The sequence below is a fragment of the Balaenoptera acutorostrata genome, chromosome 10 (assembly GCF_949987535.1).
Source record: "Balaenoptera acutorostrata chromosome 10, mBalAcu1.1, whole genome shotgun sequence".
Lineage (NCBI taxonomy): Eukaryota > Metazoa > Chordata > Mammalia > Artiodactyla > Balaenopteridae > Balaenoptera > Balaenoptera acutorostrata.
Genome location: NC_080073.1, coordinates 46023480 through 46043718, shown reverse-complemented (window position 1 = coordinate 46043718; position 20239 = coordinate 46023480). Strand labels below are relative to the sequence as shown.

Below are 20239 nucleotides of genomic sequence, written 5' to 3'. Positions count from 1 at the left end.
AACCTCCTTAAAGGTGAGGGTGGTAACAGTACCTGCCTGGCAGGATTGTGCTGAGAAAAAAGTGAGTTTCCAGAGCAGTGCCTGGAAGCCTGCCGGGCACAGAGCAACTACTCAATAAGTGTCAGCCATTGCTGGGATCTGTGATGGCTGTCAACTTGACTGAGCCATGGGGTACCCAGGTATCTGGCCAAACATTATTCTGGGTGTTTCTGTGTGGGTGTTTTGGGATGAGATTAAGATTTAAATCGGTAGACTGAGTAGAGCAGATTCCCCTCCATGACGTGGGCAGGCCTCATCCGATCCACTGAAGGTCTGAATAGAACAAAAAGGCTGACTCTCCCTCGAGTAAGACAGAATTCCTCCTGCCTGACTGCCCTCCAGCTGACATCAGCTTTTTCCTACCTTTGGACTCAAACTGAAATAGTGTCTCTCCCTAGGATGGTGAGGCTGCTAATCTTTGGACTGGAATTACACCACCGGTTCCCCTGGGTCTCCAACTTGCCAACTACAGATCTTGGGACTGTTAGCCTCCATAATTGTGTAAGCTAATTCCTTACAATATGATATATATATATATATATATATATATATATATATATATATACATATATACATATATATATATATATATATATATATCTCCTATTGGTTTTCTCAGGAAAGCCCTGACTAATACAAGATTTATGAAACTTGATTTGTTCCAGGTCTAATTACAGTTGCAAAGTTTCTGTTCGTAATAGTTTCACTTGATTTGCTCGAGTTTGTCAGTGTTCACACAAGATCAGACGTCAGAGAAGAAAGTCAAGTTTCTCTGGGCCGTGAGTCCCAGAGTCACCAGTGAACTGTGTGGCTGGGGGAACATCCAAACCCAGCTGCAAGGCACACCCAGCACCCTCTCTTGCTGAATCCCTGGCAAGCCCCTACAGCAAACCTCCGCAGAGTGGGACACACGGGGTGCTGAGGGCAGAGGCCCACATCTGGCTGCTCCAGTCCCACTAAAGAGCATCTTGAACAAGGTGTGTGTGAAGTGACACTTGCTCTAATACTTGCAAAACAAATTAATGTAAATCCATTATGAAAACTTGGCACCTAAAAAAACACCCTTAGGAATACTATTTGTGGCTGGGATCAATGTTCTGAAGCCCCTGCAAAGCACCCCTGATCAATTCTTTAATAAGATTACTCTTTATTTTTATTGTAATTTATTATTGGCCAGCTTCCCAAAATGGTTTAAAGTAGGCAAAGACTAACACCAATACATTAGGTGCATTAAAAACCTGCTTCAAATTCAGAACGAAACCAATTAGGAGGATAAAAATATAGCAGGCACCTGCAACTGTAGCCTCCCAATCACGTGTCAAGAATCTTACTAATACATTTTAACTAAATTTTACAGTATATGTCAAAACCTTGTGTGATAAATATTCTACCCACTCACCTAAGGATGAGGAACGGAGGAGAAGCAAGGTCAGCTGGTAACTCCCAAAACCATTTACAGCATGTTTAAAAGGCAAATGTGAATGTTTTGTGTTTTGCTGAAGATTAAGTGTTAGCTCTAAAATCAGCATAACAAGGCCCTCCTCCTGCACTGCATTTGCAAAAACAAACCAACTGCTAAACAGGGGCCATTCCACTGAGAGAAGAAGCAAAGAACATTTCTAAATTATAATTTTGAAAAAAACTTGTAATTCCCTAGATTCTAATTCACGTTTTCGCCCTCTGTGAAAGAAGGGATGTTTCACTGTCCATTCTTTTCTGTTTCACTTAGCCAAGTAAGTACCATTTACATCATACATTTTCAGTGGGAAACACAGTAAAAATTTTATACTAGACAGGAACTGACAAGCAAGATTTTACATTCAATTCATAAAAGAAGTCCATAATACTTTAATTTGAGCATGTTTTCAGAGGACAAATCATCAACTCTGATGGCTTTAAATCAGTGACAGAAAAGGAACAAATCTGAAATGGTGGCCCTGTGATGACAAGGACACCAGACAGGACAGTTCCCATAAGCAATCCTGTCCGGGGTCACAGCGAGTCATTTCCACCTCTGCCCACCTCCAGGGCTCTGAGGGAGAGACCAGAGCTCATCTATGGACACCAGCAAAAAGCTGGCCTCGAACAGATGCTAGTTGAACAGAATTATCGAACAAGCCTCAAAATACTTTAAATACACAGACACACACACACACACACACACCCCACAGCATCTCCATAATCTCCCATCCAGAGTCTCATCTGTCTTGAAACCTAAAACTGAATGGAACGGGGCAAGAGGAGCTCATGCCTCTGAGGAACTCACTGGTTCGTGGCCCAGCAGATTGTGAGTAACACAGCATATAGACAGGACCGAAACCAGATGGGTCATCAATCATCAGACTCTGATCAGCCTGGAGGAAGTGAGGAGAAACTTCAGCCCCACATCAAGAGACAAGCCAGAGCAGAACTGATTAGCAAGCTCGCCGTCACCGGGGTGTGGATGGAGGTACAGGGCCAAGCACATTTCGTACAGAAAAAAAGAAAAGTGGGGCAGAAAAGAGGGAAGAGGGGGTCGGGGGGGAGACCCTGCCTGACTCTGTTCTTCACCTCCTGAAAAATTCCTTGCTGACCCAGACACCAGGTGAAGCTTTAAGAAACCAGGATAAGACACAGGATCAGGAAAATCAGTAGGAGAGGCCAGAAGGGGCCTCAGAGATTGTGGTCAGCCGCTGCAGAGAATTTCAAAGAGCAAGGTGGTGGAGTCCAGAAGCCTGGTCCCAACTCAGACCCGCTGCTCACGGTCCTGCAGGGGCCACCTGCCTCCCCTGAGCCTGGATGAGGGGCTGAGGGGTGAGCAGCCTCCAAGGTCCCTCCGCTCTGCCTGTCAATAACTCGATACTGCAATTCCCCACCCCAGGTCCAAGGACAACCTGCCAAGCCGAACAGAACAGGAGAGAAACAACTTTCCCTGTGGCCTTTTCACCCTTCCGGCCACAACTTTCACAAAGAAAAGCAACAGTGGACATGCCGGGCAAACACACTTACCGCATGAGCTTGTCCGAAGGAGCCTGCCTGGGCAGAGTCTTGGCAGAGGCTGGGCCCTCACGGGCTGCCCAAACTGATATACCAATGCCATGTGCAGAAAGAAACTCCAACAGCAATTCAGAGCGAAGAGCGATCCCCCATTAGCACCCAACCCAGGCAGCACCTCGGCACAGCCAGCTCCTGCACCTACTCAGCAGTTCTCTGAGCCTGCTTGTTGGGGCAAATTCTAAGACTACTCGCTGCCCTGGAAGCACAATGGGTTACGTAACTAGAGGCAGCGTGTGGGCACCCTATCGGCTCATCTTGTTAAACTGCCCCAAGCAGAAAATGACGCACCCCAAAATGTGATATCCCTAGCTTGAGGATAAGGGGAGGGAGAGGGGGAGCAGGGCTTTGTGATGGGCATTTGGGCTTTGCCTAAAAATGAAAGAGGAACAAAAAGCCTGCTGTTCGTCTCAGCGCTCCCCAGGAACTGTGGGTAGCGTGGATTTATTAGAGGCCGGGTGCCAAACGGTCTCCCAGGACTGCACTTGGCAAAGCCCTTGGAGTCCACATACGCATTCTCAGAGAAACTCCAGGTCTCTGGAAAATGTCTTCTGTTTTGTGTCTTCCTCTCAGTGACCGACAAATAAGACTTGAACCTGAGCGTGTTCTGCGTTGTCTGGCTGCACCTTAAACACGTAACAGTGTCTGTGTTTACCCTCCTGTTTACCAAGCCACTGCCAAACGTGACAGCACTGAGCTGTTTCTCAGCTGTCCTAAGGTGCTTGCTACACAGGTTCCAGCAAAGAACCCCCAGTTACCATGCCCCCATAGTGAATGAAGTTTCAGCACTGCAATTCTGCCATTACTTTGCCCTCGGTTGTCATGTTCAAATCGAAACTACTTTAACAAGCTAAATGTTTCCCGGATTTCACTGGCACAGATGCCACTAGAATCCCAGTGATTAGCTTGTGTGTTTAGACAAATGAAGATGCAGTTGGGACACTGCCTCCTCCGAGAAGCCCTCCTAGTCTCCCAGATCCTTTCCCCTCCAAGGCTCACCCAGGCACCCTCCCTGATAATCTCCCATGTGCTGTGCTTATCACTGGTGTAACCATTCTGCACAGCCTATTTCTACTCGCTCATCTATGTCCCCACCAACTGGACAGTATTCCTTGGCGGGGGGGCAGGTGGCAGGGAACACATACACTGGGGGTCATGACCTACTCACCCCTTAGAGCTCAGGATCTTAGGCCGGATGCTGAACCTTTCCTGATTTAGTCTCTTTACCTAAACAGTCTGAACGTTTCCTGATTTAGTCTCTTTACCTAAACAGTCTCCACTTAATGGGGATGCAGTACTAATTAAATGACACAACTCATTCATTCAGCAAATGTTTACTGAGCACTGGCCACAGGCAGGCGCTCTTTCAGACACTGGGACTCAGTGGTGCACAAAGTCCTTGCCCTTAGCGAGTTTCTATTCTACTGCAGGTTTGGTCAACGAAATACAAACAGGTAGTACTCACGGCTAAGTATGGGGAGACAGCTAAAGCAGGTAAGGGGGATGGGGAAGGTGGGTGTGGATCACCCTCTATGCAGGGGAGTCGCAAAAGGCCTCTAAGGAAATGCCATTTGGAGAAAGTAAAGAAGGAATCAGGAGGACATCTGGGGTTAAGGCGATCCAGGTGCTGAGCAGCACCAAGAACAAAGGCCCTGAGGTGGGATGTTCCGGGTGTACCCAAGAATTAGTGAGGAGGCCGGTGTGTCTGGAATGGAGTGAGTGAAGAGGCGATAGGTCAAAGGGGCACCGGGAGCCCTGTCACTGAGGCCACGGTCAGAAGGGAGCCCGCTGGAGGTTTGGAGCACAAGAGTTAAACCACCTGACGTTGTATTTAAAAAGCCACTCCTTTGGCTGGGCAGAGATTGGACTGCACAGAGGCAAGGAGGGAAACAGGAGGCCCAGTGAGGAGCCCACTGCAATGATCCGGGCGTGAGATGAAGGCGGCTTAGACCAGGGTAGTCACTGTGGGGCTGGTGAGAACCAGTCAAACTCTGGACACACTGGGAACAAAGAGTCAACAGACTTCCCAGCAAACCAGGGTCTGAAAGAAATACAGAGGTCATGAATGCTTCCAAGGCTTCTGGCCTGGGCAACTGGAAGGATGTAAGTACCATTTAGAAAGACCGCAAAGAAAGCAGGTGGAGGGGGAAATCAGGAGTTCATTTCTGGCCAAGTTAGTCAGAGATGCCCATCAGGCATCCAAGAGAAAGTGCTGTTATGTGGAGCCAGACCGACACATCTGGCCTTCGGGGCAAAGGTCCAGTCTGAGGACAGGAACTGGAGAGTGCTTAGTGTAGAAGCAGATTCTAAATCCCGGAGCCCACGTGAGATCACTTAGGGTGTGGGGCACTCGAGACAGTGAAGGGCTGAGCCCCGGGGCCCCCAAGGTTCCCAGAGGGGAGCAGCTAGCAAGGTCGGGACCCAAAGCCAAGGGAGGACCGTATTTCCAGGAGAAGGGGGTGGTCGGCAGTGTCAACTCCTGCTGAAAAGGCTAAGGATGGACCCCTGAACCGAACGAGGCCATCAGCACTGGGGACACAGTGGGGTCACAAGCCTGCTCGCGGTGGACACAGGAGAAAAACAGGAGAAAAAACAGAGCAAACCGAAGAGCAGAGACACAGACGCTAGCTGCAGGGAAAGCAGAGCAAAGAAGGATTCTTTTTAAGAAGGGAGAGATGATAGCATGCTTTTGTGCTAACAGGAAAGATCCAGGAGCAAGGAGAAACGGATGGTATAGTAGAGAGAGGGCGGGGGCCGGAAGCGTGTCCTTCAGGGGACAGGCAAGCAGCGGTAGGATTTAGTGCACAAGTGGAGGGGAGGCCCCTGGTGCAACCGGGAGCTCAGGGGTTCAGCACCCAGGCATTCGGCTGGGATCCCGGCACCTCCACGGCCCTCACACCCAGGAAGCTCTTGGCATGGGGTGGGGCTGGGGGCCCTCAATGCCTAACTGGAGAGAGAACAGGGAAAAGCTACTGGAAGCAAATCTGCACCTTTTAAACTGTCATTGGGCGTTATTTCAAACAGCAGTATGAAAGCAAACAATGCAGACAAGACGAGAACTGGGCAAAAACTTCGATACGAACACAACTGGATTTATCATTACGCCCCTCACTGCTGTTCCACACACCATCCCACACCATTCCCACTCAGAGCCCCGTCCTGTGCTGGCTCCAGGCAGTTGTCTCAATGATCCCTTGAGGAAAGACACAAGCGAGAGCTCCGCTACAATGTGCCTGAATAGCAGATTGTTGCCAGCGCGCAGGGCGGGGTGGGGGGAGTGGGGGGGTGAGTGCCCTGTTCTCAAGACACTGGGAAGGCATGACTGACAAAACTTGACAAAGTTTTTGTCTGTGCAAAACTTGACAGTGTACGAAGGGCGCTGCAGGGAGCTCCCCACTGCTGCAGCCCACAGCATCACGGCATGATATTTCCATTACACCTATCTTATGTCCGAAGAAACTGAGCCTCAGAGAGAGGCGCAAGGGGCCAAACCACACTGAGCCCCGCTACGGGCCAGGGACGCTGCTCAAGGTTCAGTGATCCCGTCTTTAACCTTCACGACAGTTCTATGAGGTGCTGTCTTCATCTCAGACAGGTCAGTTCTGGATGGCCAGTCTCGTGATCCCAAAGCTCAGACTCTTTGCACTTTGGTAGTCCCTCCCCACTCTCCACATCCCTCCCCCGGGACCCACTCCTACGGCCCCACCCTTCCCCGGTCCTCACTGACTCCCCCACCGTCCCTGGCGGGGAGAGGCGCCCTTACCAGTGATGGTGCAGGCATCCCGGTACCCTCTGCAGCCGGGAGCATCTTCCACAGCCTCGCTTACATAGTGTTCCTCAGGGATGCCCGGGCTGCAGGCTAGGACTGCATGGTTGGACGCCGCCGAAGGGGGCACGGAGTTGGCCAAAGTGTCGTCGTGCAGAGCTGTGGCGTCCAGCTTGGCAGGTTTCACGGGGAGGCGCCCACGGCCATCGGGGACCCCGCTGCCGGAGTCAGGGGCAGTCGGGCAGACGGCCCCCAGGAGGTCTGGCACACCAGCAGCGGCTCCTCACGGGGAATCTACGGGACAATCCAGAGAGAGGAGCTCAGTGACTTAAGAGTCTCTGAAAAAAAAAGAACAGCATCTTCAGAAAATAAGGACCCCGAGATGATGTGGGATCAGACTGTAAATTCTGTTTCCTTCAAGCCAAGGTACTTCCAACTGAATTCTTCAGTTTCGATAAAAGAATTGCAAGTGAAGTTCCATTCAACCAATCAGGTACCGGTATAGAACAAAATACAGAGTGTGTGGCTTCATTTACTAACTGAAACCTGTCTTGAAGCAGCTCTAAGCAAATCAACAGACTGGACCACAGCTAAAATGATGACACCTACCCTGAAATGAGCATACCCAGGTCACCTGGCAGCCACATGGAGTGTGGGAAGAGATATGCTTGAGCATCCTGGGGAAGACATGCATCCCTCTAAAAAAAAGGCATCTTTTTTTTTGTATACTGAATTATGTAAGATGTGATATCTCTCTTAAACCCTTTCCAACCACTGTACATTCTCAACTCTCCAAGAACTTTAAGGCATGCCCCAACCTTAAGCTACGGCATGAAACGAGAAGACTCCTTTAAGAATATGATGCAAACTGCAGACCTTATGCCAAAAAAACACACGCAGGTTCAGGAAAATCAGCCCATTCATAGGCTCTCGGGGATCCAAGGGCAGCAGGTTAAGGCTCTGGGGATTAGCAGGTCACTCTCTCTAGAGGCCATTGCAGCAACATCAGCCTGACCCAGGGTCCACACCCCCGCGTAAAATCTGGATGGGCCTAAAAAATACCTGCTAGAAAAGGGATGGTGTATGGCAGAGGCTACTGAGAACCCCACTTGTTTCCAGTAACAGTGAACCTACATGCAAGAGATGTCTCCACACATTTCAGGAGAGCGCTACTGCCTTAGACATTAACTTTCAATTCAGCCACGGCCTCTTTCCTCCCAGCCCACCTCCACATACCACATACTGTGGGTATGCACACATATACCCAGAAAAAATGCCAAACATGACCATCATGAACAAGACAGAAAGCCTGAGAAACATTCTTTAGCACGACAGTTCTCAAAGCGTGGCCTGAGAACCCCTGGGGTTCCCTGAGACCAGTTTAAACGGTCTGCAAGGTCAAAATGATTTTCTAAGGTAATTTCACTCTCATTCTCTCATAGATGGTACGATGGAGCTCTCCAGAGACTTCCATGATGTGTGATGATGCCTTTGCTCTGAAGGTTAACGAAGGGCATGTGTACTTCTGAGTCCCTGTGGTTTAAAATTTTCTGCTTTGATTTCTAATACAATATATGTAAATCAAGGTGACACACATGAACAAAACCTCTTTGGGATCCTCAATCATTTTCCTGGGACCAAGAAAGTTTGAGAATTATTGTTCTAGTCATGATATATTTACAGTTCATTTTTTTTTTCTTTAATAAGAAAAAAAGAGAAAAAAGAGGAAAGTTAACAGAGATTTACTCGACATGGTGTAGTCAGTGATGAAGGGAAACTACAGCCCTCAGTACGAAGTTATTTACCAAAATACACCAAGAGTTCCTATTGTAAATGGTGATAAACTCCCTGCCCTCACTAAAATGAACACACAAATATAAAGTGGGAAGAGGTACGGGAGCCTGTACATCCCTGGTGAAAAGTGACAGGGAACCAGAGAGAAAAACAGGATTGTATTGACAACATCTCCTCAGTGATTCAAGTACAGACAAACGGAGAAGCTGCCCAGTAAGAAAAAGCCTGGAATTCTCAAGAACTCCCAAGATATTCTGGGCAGCAGAGGCCTGAGGGGGTAGACTAGAAGACCTTCCAGAAGGGAACCAATTAAGCTATTGTTATAGGGCACTCTGAGATATTTAAAGACATAACGATCCCACTCTTCCCAAGGAGCTGCAAGTACTCGGACCACACCTTGTGAGCTATCACTAATAAGTAGATGGACAAAAAGAACTCAGAGGTGGGAAAGACAAGCTGAAGTAGGCACAGCAGTGAAATTAAACCAGGGACACTTAAAATTAATACATGTTATTTGCAAACCTGAAGCCTAGAAGAAGAAAAATGGGCAAAGGATATGAAGATTCTCTCCCCTCCCCCCCAAAAAAAGAAGTATACAAACACACACACCAAACATTTTCAGGACCCTTAATTGTGATCCAAAAAAATCTCTTTATCAGACTGACAAAGATTTAAAAACTATAACAATGCTCAATTTGATAAGACTTTTAAGAAACTTATAGTGGAGAGAGGGGTAATAAATTCAGAAGGACAGCTTGGCTAAATGCATGTGGCTTTTTGGCCCGGGGATGCACAGACCAAGGGTGCTTATCACAGTGAAAGGCTAAGAACAAGCTAACACGTAACAGAGAGGATGGAGCCAATTACGGTGCAGCCACAGAGACATGAACTCTGCAGCTGCAAAAAGGAAGTCTCAGAGCAGGTATGAATTCATCAGCGTGGAAGGATGCTCTACACAGAGAAATGGAAGGTAACGAACATGGGCTCTAAAAGGTTTTGAAAACTCATTAATGGATTGAACCCTCATTCGAATTTTCTTTAATCTGTACTTCGACGCAGTCTATACGATCCTTACACAGAAGTTTGAAATAGTTTCTCCCTTTGCAAAATGCTATTGTCCCCCTGAAATCAATAGGATTTTTTTTTTAACTGAAATATAGTTGACATACCATATTCTGTTAGCTTCAGGTGTACTATATAGTGATTTGACATTTGGATACATTATGGAATGATCACCATAAGTCTAGTTACCATCTGTCCCCACCAATCAGTGTGGTTTTTAAAACAAAGGGTCAAAAACATAAAGATTTCTTCAAGAGAACTTCAATCATGGATTTTACAACTTTTGCTTTCATCTTCTATAAAATGAGGGAGTTGGCCTAAATTAGCCCCAAATCACTACTGTCCCTCCTCCTAGTACCTTTGCTTCAACTTACAGCTGTCACACACTAACTCAGAAACATGTTGCTATAGCCAAATAGTTCAAGTAAGTGCAAACATTTTCTCAAAAAAACAAATTTTGGAGACATCAGCCCATGCTCACTCAAGCCTCAAAGGGAACTCAACCAACCACATTCAAGTCCAAAGTCCACTTTTTATGGGCAGCAACTGCCAAAGCCTTCAAAAGCTTGAGAAGCCTTCTTTTTTTTTTTTTTTTAAAGTAGAAGAGAACTACTCCAGTTGATTTTTTTTCATCTCAAACCCCAGTTAAAATAATTCAGCACACAGATGTGTATATTCAGCATTCACGTGCACACCAACTTGAGGTCCATCATATCCCATGATTTGTGAATTTTAATTCTCACCGTATGATTTTTTTGTCAAAACAGTATTTTTGTTTTATTGTGGTTAAAAATAAACATATAACATAAAATGTACCATCTTAACCATCTTTAAGCTCAGGAGTGTTAAGTACATTCACATTGTTGTACAACCCATCTCCAGAACACTTTGCATCTTGCAGAAATGAAACTGTATCCGTTAACCAATAATTCCCCATTTCCGCTCCTGCCAGCCCGGGGCAGCCATCAGTATGCTGTCTATCTATCTGTATCTCTATGAACTCACTATAAGTGCCTCCTATAAGAGGGATCCTACTGTATTTGTCTTTTAGTGACTGGCTTATTTCACTTAGCATAATGTCCTCAAGGTTCATCCATGCTGCAGCGTGTCAGAATTTCATTCCTTTTTAAAGGCTGGATAATATTCCACTGTACTGAGAAACCCTTCTTGAAGTAAAAAGATCAATCTTTAGCCCATGAAAATCTAGTGGGAAATAATCTAAATTTCTATCAATACAAAAACAGTTGATAAATTATGGCCCGCCCAAATCACTGGATTCTATAAAATAAGATTATCCACATAAGGCACTTACATCCATGCCAGGTACATATCACATTCTCAAAATAGTCATTATCATTGAAAGTATAATTTCCAGATTCTCGGAATCAGGCACCTTTCTGGACTCTCCACCAATATTCATATGCCAACATTTCCAAACCTATTATATCATGAAACCTTTTGCCACAGGATATCTGGTCCCATGGCATTTATTTCATGGAATAGACTTTGGGGAAAGCTTCTCTGTATTTGGCAAACCTCCATACCTTCATCACGCCCTGTCCAGGACTCATCTCTCCCACAGGCTGTGAGCTCCTTGAAAGCATGGGCTGGCCCTGGCACCTGTTAGTTACTGAGTAAATATCTGCAGAATAAATAATAATGAATGAAACAAGGGGTTTGGTCCAAATGACTTTGAGGATTTCCTGAAGCTACGAAGCTGTAGTTCTATGATCCATACAGGAACCAAAGGGTCAAAACTCCCAAATTACACACAGCTAACCCTGAAGATTCACAGAAATCAATGGGGAAACTTTCTGAAACACTCCTGAGGTGTTCCAGGGATGCAGACCACCTCCCATGGGCCCTTCAGAATGGCTTCAAATGAACCTCACTTCATCCTTTACAATACAGATCAACATATACCAAATGTGATGTCACGATTAAACGTGTAAGATCATCTGCATACAATAATTCGGGAATCAGGAAGCCTCATTTATAGACCACTCAAAATCTGGGTTGCAAGTCCCTCACTCAGTTTCTAGAAGAAAGAGTCACAGCAAGTACCCTCTGAGGAGACCCAGGGACCGTGGAGTGCTGAGTGGTGCTGAGAAGGACACCGTAAGGACTCAATTTCCTAGGACAACTGTTTATCAGTGTTTTTATTCATAATGCATTTTTTCTGCTGATAACTCAGGATCCCCAACAGCTCAAGGATCAGAAATAAACAGAGCCAGGCATCTGATCAGACTCGCAGAGGAGGCAAGCATCCACTGTAGGAGAGGCCAGCCGGCACATGGCCCCAGCGACCCCAAAACATCATTTGGGGTGAAGAGGAGAGAGATGAGTTCCTGTAGGTCTCCAGCCTCAGTTTCCTCCTCTCTGAGGTAATAATACCCACACCTCTCGGACTGTTAAACTGATTACGGACACAGATACAAATAAAGTACCCAGCAGAGTGCGAAGCACACAGCAACCCTCCAAGTTCACACACTCTCAAAGTGGTCACCTCCCCCTCAAAATGATTCATTTACTGTCTAAGAGAAGTGACCCTTGCGTGTTCCTAAATTTTCACAATTTCCCACACCAGTATTCTGTAAGGCAGTGCACAATTGTAAAATCTTAACAATATCAACTTTTGTTGAGACTTACGGTGTGCGCCAGATACTATGTCAAGTGCTTTGGAACCCCTAACTTCTACCGCCTGCCGCTGGGTCACCTCCCTCTTAGCTGAGTACTGTTACCAGTTCCATTTTACAGCTGAGGACAAGAATGCTCAGAGAGGTTCAGTAACTTTCCAAAGGTCACAGAGCCAGCAAGAGGGGGAATCCAGGTCTGAACTAAGTGATGGGAAGCCCATGGGAAAATGATCCTTGGCACCTGGTTACGGCCCCTCACTCTAATGCACACAGGCATTTGCGAGGCTTCACACGGGGTTCAGGAACAAAGCAGCCACAGCCCTGGATGCTCTCTGGCTCTGGCCAACCCTGGCACACCAAGCAAAAGGCTTCTTTCAGGCAGAGGGAACAAACGAGGCTTAAGCAAAGTGAGAGTGCACGGCCCTGAGAGATGAAAGCGCCTCTGTCTTACTCAATTCTGCTTGGGGAGCCTTTGGGAAGGAGAGATTTTTCTTCGCAGAGGAGTGAGAAATTCTGCAACCTGGTCAAATTTTCAGCAAAAGAGGTGCCGGGAAAAGAAGCAGGAAAAAGTACACAAGGAGGCAGCCTGTTTTGCATTTGAGCTGAGAGGGATCTCCTGCCTCTCGCCTGGGCCCCTTGGCCCAGGTCCAGTGCCTCACTCTTCTCCTCGACTGGTGATCAAGATTCCAGTCCCTGGGCTTCCCTGGTGGTGCAGTGGTTGAGAATCTGCCTGCTAATGCAGGGGACACGGGTTCGAGCCCTGGTCTGGGAAGATCCCACATGTCGCAGAACAACTAGGCCTGTGAGCCACAACTACTGAGCCTGCACGTCTGGAGCCTGTGCTCCACAACAAGAGAGGCCGCGATAGTGAGAGGCCCGCGCACCACGATGAAGAGTGGCCCCCACCTGCCACAACTAGAGAAAGCCCTCGCACAGAAACGAAGACCCAACACAGCCAAAAATAAATAAATTAATTAATAAATAAAGCCCTTATTTCAAAAAAAAAAAGATTCCAGCCCCTAGGCTGTCAAAGAGTACTGACCAAGCTGCTCAAGCCTAACCCAGTTTGCTGCTGACAGAATACATGTGTGCACGATTTCCTTCCTCTCCAGCATGGGATTTTTGTGGCTCAGAACCTGAGCAAAAACTCCAAGAGCTGTGTGACACTGAGGGGATGGTGTTGCTCCTCTGGGCCTCAGCCACCTCATCTGAACAAAGAAGAGACTGAATGAGCATCAAAAAGCCAGTGGCCTTGCAGATAAGCCATGCCAGGAACCCCAAGTGCAGACAGGTGGAGCTGCAGGAGGGCTTCTGTGTCCTACTCAGCCCTTCCCCCACTGCCCCAGTGCTATTAGCATGAACCCTCTGCCACCCACATGTAGGCAACTTCTGGCAGGAGAGCCAAGTGATACTGTGCAGACAGAGCTGCCCTTTGTGAACACAGATCACCTGTTTCCCAAGGGCTAAAGGAGGAGCTTCCTCCAGGACAAACTCAGAGGTTGTCAGGAGAAAACCAGAACAGAGCTTTGGGGTTGGCGGCCCAACAGGTGACAAGGAGAAGCCCGTGCTGGGTGACCTCATCCGTGGTCAGCCAGGTGCCTGAGCTTTCAAGGTTCATGTCTGGGGGGCAGAGGCAGCCAATGTATCTGGGGGACTGACTTACTGTCACAGTTCAGCAATACTGAACAAACAGGTCCCAGTGCAGCAAAAGTTTTCAAAAAGGGACAAACTGTTCTCCAGGATCGTATCAGCCCTCTATTGCTATTGTGACAAACTGCCACAAATTTAGTGGCTTGAAATAGTCATTTTTCAAGTCACAGTCCTATAGGTTAGCAGTCTGACACGAGCCTCGCCGGGCTCCAGCCGAGGCATCAGCAGGGCTGCGCTCCTTCCTGGAGCTCCGGGGAAAATCCCGTATCCAGGTTTATTCAGGTTGTTGGCAGAAATCAGTTACTTGTGGTTGCAGGACTGAAGACCGTACTTCCATGCTGGCTGTCAGCCGGGGGCTGGTCTTTGTTCCTAGAGGCTGCCCGTGTTCCTTCTCCTGCTTTCCATGGGCTCCTAGAGGCCTCTCTCCAGTCCCTGCATGCGACCCCTACATCTCAGAGCCAGCAAAGACATGTCGAATCCTTCACACACTCTATCTTCTCCTTCGGCCGCATCTTTCTAGTCTCCTCTTCTCTCCTTTTCTGTTTTTAAGGGCTCGTGTGATTACACTTCAGATAAGCCAGGACAATCTCCCTATCTTAAAGTCATGTGACCAATAGCCTTAATTCAATCTGCAAAGTCCCCTCATAGCAGTACCTAGATCATTACTTGACTGACTAACCAGGGAACAGGAGTCTTGAGAGAACAACTTCAGAATTTTGCCGCTCACAAGGGCCTTCGGTTCTAAAGGCACAGTATGCTTTAAAAGCCCCCACTAGCCCCAAGTCTAGTGAGAAGGCAGACCACAGTCAGCCCACAGCCTCCCAGGCCCTTTCAGCACCAGAGCAAGATGACTTAGACCCAACGATGGGTACCACACAGGACTGGGTTTAGTCCCAGCCCAGCCACCCCCTACTGACTGCAATCCCGGGTCAGGTTCCAAGACGTCTCATCTATAAAATGTGGGTACCACCAATGGTTGACAAGCTGCCGGAAGAAGCAGACACAATGAAAGGAAATGGCCTGCCAGGCCTAGGACGGCAGGCCTGAGACCGAATCAAAAGTCTGGAGACCTGCCTTAGGGGTCACAAGCATTTAGCACCTGGACATGCAATGGAGGCACTTTTTCACCACATTGTCTCTATCTTAGGAATAATCACATGAGGCCAAGGAACTTGCAGGCTGTGGATAGTCCTAAAGGAAAAGAGCCATTTGAAATCAGGGTGAGCACCCCGGAACCTTGATACCTGCTTGAGGCCGACTCACTCGCAAAGGATCTTGACTTAAGGCATGACTGGCACCAGGGTTTCCCCCTCTCTGGCCAGGGCTATTTGCTTTGATGCTATCTTACAACTACTTCTCTGAGCAAACGGCTGCCTGCTTACATGGTGATAAGGCGAACATGTGCTTTTTGAAAGTGCAGAGAGCCCCAGCACTCCTTGCAAAATGAGCTACAGGTCTGGCACTGGGCTTGTTCATTTACATGCATGATCTCGTTTAAGGATCACAACCTATAAAGTAATATCCGTATCTGCTTTTTACAGGAGAGAAAACAGGCTCAGAGAGATTAAGTTACTCGCCCAGGATGTGAACCTAGATTTGAATGGCTCCAAAGATGTTGCTGTAATACAGTTCTGAGTGTATTGTGCTTATGTGCTTAAAGTTGTTCGAAGTCCAGTGGAGAATCAGATATTTCATGGGGTCGTTGACCAATGATCATTCTCCTGCATCTTGCCACTGTCTCTCAAAACAATGCTCTTGCCATAACAGAGGCAAAGGAACTCAAAGCGAAGACCCCACTGAGACCACTCAAGCCTGTATAAGAAATATGCACACCCCAAACAGCCCAAAGATGGGGGTCTGACCTCCAGGGCCATGTTGGGCTGGCGGACAGCTGATGGGCGACTGTGCGGGTCTGCTCCTCCCCTACTTCTCCATCATATCACTCCCCACTTCATCTGACTTTTCTGGCCAACGGGACAAGGGGCTAAGGAGTAGAAAATATCATGTAAGAGTTGAACAGCTGGAGGAGGAGGAGATGAGCTGCAGTTTTGCAGCAACGGTGTCAGGTGGGAGAAAGAGCAGGGCCGCCAAGAAGCAGCCACTGGCCCTACAGGATGATGCTGCTCTCTGTGGGCTTTCACACATGTAACGCCATTTGTCCCGTAAAATAAATCTATGCCATAGCTTGGTAGAACCGTTCTCATTCTGTGAGGTGGGGAAAGGTTAAGCGACTTGCTCAAAGTTTTCTCTCAGATAATGGCAGAAGCAGGACTGGAAGCATTTCTTATTTACTCAAAAATTTCAGGGCTTCCCTGGCGGCGCAGTGGTTGAGAATCCGCCTGCCAATGCAGGGGACACGGGTTCGAGCCCTGGTCTGGGAGGATCCCGCATGCCGCGGAGCAGCTGGGCCCGTGAGCCACAACTACTGAGCCTGCGCGTCTGGAGCCTGTGCTCCGCAACAAGAGAGGCCGCGACAGTGAGAGGCCCGCGCACTGCGATGTAGAGTGGTCCCCGCTCACCGCAACTAGAGAAAGCCCTCGCACAGAAACGAAGACCCAACACAGCCAAAAAGAAAGAAAGAAAGAAAGAAGCTTTCATTAAAAAAAGAAAAAAAATTTCAACTACTGCTGTACCATGCTGCAAAAGGAAGGAGCATCTTGGGAGGGGGCATGTGTGACCACCCACAGAATGAGGAAGAGTACTTGGAGGAGCTGATATCAGCAACTACAGCCAGAAAGTCGGAGCCACATGAGGTAACCAAAGGCACAGGAAAGGAGATGCCATATGGTCTCCAGGACGGCTATCGGGGCCCTCTGTGAAGTCCTATGAGCACGCCTGAGGGTCCCTAAAAAAGGAGAGGACAGGACAGCTGGAGACTAAGGCAGATACTGTCAAGGTTTCCACTAGGCATGATTGAAGGGAAGAACTTGAGCACAGAATGGGGGCTGCGCGGGTGTGCCCGGCACATATGCCCAACACCTGCGCCTCTCACTTGTGTCTGTCACGTCTGCCTGACCTGGACACCTGATAGATGTGCCCATCACGTGCGTGGCGCCCATCACGTGCATGGCCCCCATCACGCGCACCCATCACGCGCACCCATCACGTGCCCCTGACCGGACACCGGACAGGTGCGTCAGTGCTCCCATCATGTGCGCCCGAGACGTGTGCGGTGCCCTCACATGCGTCTTTCCTCCCTCGCTCTCTCTCTCTCTCCCACGCTCTCATGCCCAGGCACACACAAGCACCCACGTACACCAACATACACGTGTGAAATAAATGCCATTCTTCAGGCCATACTGTTCTCTAGCTCTGAAGGTGAATCCCTCCGATTTTTTTTTTTTAAATCAAGAATCACTCAAAGAAAATTTCCATCGCTCAAGTCAAGTGGAGAAAAATGTCTCTGACCCAGCTTAGTCCCATAACTCAGCCTTCTCTTTCTAAACTGTGCTGAGGACAGAAGCAAACCCACCAATACAAGGCACTGCCCCCGGCAGATGCCTACGAAGTAAGGACAAATCCATTTCATCGATCAGGTCTCACTGAATGAAAACTGTCATGTGACCAAATTCCCCGGTTTCCAAAGATAATTCTGCTACAACCCAGAGCACAGAAGTGCCCAGCCACGCTGCCTGCTGTAAGCCCAGCGCCCTCTCCCAGAACAAGGAAGAAAGGAGAATAAAAAGGCAGCGCGCTCTGACAGCCTTACGTAACAGTCCCTGTCTCTCCGGCTGGCAGCAGCAGATTTATAACATGCCATAAATAGCTCCCTCTCCAGGGAAAGGAGACCACGCCGTGAGGCTGAGCTGCAGAGCCTCACTGACAGCCTGCCTCTCCTCTTCCGTCCCCAGCGGAACCTTCACGTGTCTTGCAGCACGAAGCGAGTTCAGTGAGAGCAGCTGGCCCAAGCCCAGCGCAGACCTAAGAGACCCTAAAAGCTGAACATGGCATTCAGGGAGCACTGTGTAGCACAAGCCAGTGTAGGACCCATAACTACAGCACGGTCCTCTGCAGACAAGCCTCCCCAGCACACCAGGCCGACAGAGCCACTCTGCGCTCCCAAACCAAGTCTGGACAAATAGCGGCCTCTGGACATTTCATTCTGCCGGCCAGAGAGTGTAAGCCCAGCCTGGCAGGTGGCAGGCAGGCTGGAGGGGGCTCTTGGTGGAGCATCCTGACCCGTATGCTCCCTGCCCCAATTCGAACCCCCATCAGAAAACCCGGACCTTAACCAGCGTCCTCTCCACATTCCCAGGTCCAGGGAGGAACCCCAGAGGCTGGCCAAAGCCGGGCAGGGTAGCAGGAGTGGAAAGCTCACCCCAAATCCCTGTGGGGTGGCTTGTTGGAAATCTCTGCGATTCCAGGCTGGAAAGCGGTTGCTCTGAAGAGGAAAACTTTCCCTGAGAAGACTCAGATGTCTTAAATGAGGAAGCCCTGCAGCCCACACTGCATGTGCTGTCACTTCGAAGGGGGGTGGGGTCTCTGGGGAGCAAGAAATGGGGGGAGAGAGAGAGTCGGGATCCACGGGGAAGGCAAGTACATGAGGCCTGTTAGTGATAAACCTCACCCAGCCAGAACAGTGGCTGCGGAGCTGTCACGCTCAAGGATAAAGGTAATATAATAAGCAGAGGCCCAGGAATGCGGGGCAAGGGTGAGAGAGGAAGAGAGGGGAAGAGAACAGTTCTCTGTACGGGATCCCTTCTTGGGTCCCGGCTTTTACTGCACTTACTCCCCGGGTGGAGTCTTGCTTTTAAAAAAGCATAATGACTCCAACAAGGAAAAGAACACGAATGCTTCTGGATTACTGCAGTGACCATGAGCTGGGCCAGGCCCGGGTGCATTACCCCAGGGAACGCTGACCTAAAACTCAGAGCAGCCTGCAGGCCTGCGTCATGGCCCTCCTCCAGTTGCCGATGGGGAAACTGGGGCTGGAGGCAACTCCCCACGGTCCCAAGAACCTAGAGGTGGGGCCGGTGTTGAACCCAAATGTGTTTAATGCCTCAGCACATGGCAAACGCACCAATAAATGCATAATGACAACATCAACTTAGTTCACGGTATTCTTCTCTTACCATTTATGTAGATCTAAATTTTTTCAAAACCAGTTGGGACATAAAAAAGAGCAATCCTACATGAAAAAGAAAATTTTAAGATGATAAGAGAATGTCAATTTCAAGACAAATGCTTTCAAAGAAACCATGAAGAACATTTTACACTGAAAAATGTTAACCTCCCCAATACAAATACTCATGTAGGAATCATTATGACAGAAAATTCAATAATAATTTTCAGGAGAAAAATCACAAGTAATCAGAGAAATGAAAATGAAAACAAGTATGAGATACTCTCTTGTTATCTATCCCACATGCACACCTTTTCCCCCTAGTTATAACCTGTGCCTCTGACCGTGTGGGTAAGGAGGTCGCTCACACCCAGGAGTATGCATCAAAAGCAGTTCCACTTGGGGCTTCCTGGTGGCTCAGTGGTTAAGAATCTGCCTGCCAATGCAGGCGACACGGGTTCGAGCCCTGGTCCGGGAAGATCCCACATGCCACGAAGCAACTACGCCCATGTACCACAACTACTGAGCCTGTGTTCTAGAGCCGGCAAGCCACAACTACTGAAGCCCACATGCCTAGAGCCTGTGCTCCGCAACAAGAGAAGCCACCGCAATGAGAAGCCTGTGCACCACAAGGAAGAGTAGGCCCTGCTCCCTGCAACTAGAGAAAAGCCAGCGTCCAGCAACCAAGACCCAACGCAGCCATAAATAAATAAATAGGGCTTCCCTGGTGGCGCAGTGGTTGAGAATCTGCCTGCTAATGCAGGGGACACGGGTTCGAGCCCTGGTCTGGGAAGATCCCACATGCCGCGGAGCAGCTGGGCCCGTGAGCCACAACTACTGAGCCTGCGCGTCTGGAGCCTGTGCCCCGCAACGGGAGGGGCCGCGATAGTGAAAGGCCCGCGCACCGCGATGAAGAGCGGTCCGCGCACCGCGATGAAGAGCGGTCCCCGCACCGCGATGAAGAGTGGCCCCCACTTGCCGCAACTAGAGAAAGCCCTCGCACGAACCGAAGACCCAGCACAGCCAAAAATAAATAAATAAATAAAAATAAAAATAAGTAGCTATAAAAAAAAAATTAAAAAAAAAAAAATAAATAAATAAATAAATTTATTTTAAAAAAAAGAAAAGAAAAAAATAGCAGTTCCACTTCTACCATTATTTCCTAAGGAAAAATCATAACGGTGCACAGAGATTGAA

The 20239-nt window shown here is 48.4% G+C and overlaps 1 protein-coding gene across 10 annotated transcripts in view; it reads right to left on the bottom strand.

Moving 5' to 3' along the window:
- The window catches only part of TRAK1 (trafficking kinesin protein 1), a 103579-nt gene extending 96458 nt beyond the window's left edge, over positions 1 to 7121 (bottom strand). For 2 of the 10 annotated variants that reach the window (XM_028161693.2, XM_028161695.2), the window contains exon 1: positions 6836 to 7121. Coding sequence is in view for 8 of the 10 variants with exons in the window: in XM_057554361.1 (XP_057410344.1) it covers positions 3028 to 3118 (91 nt within the window). In the remaining 2 variants the exon portion in view is untranslated. Of the gene's footprint in view, positions 1 to 3027; positions 3346 to 6835 lie in introns of those variants that run through there. The other 8 variants (XM_028161694.2, XM_057554362.1, XM_057554361.1 and 5 more) reach the window with 7 other exon arrangements.
- Positions 7122 to 20239: the final 13118 nt, after the last annotated feature.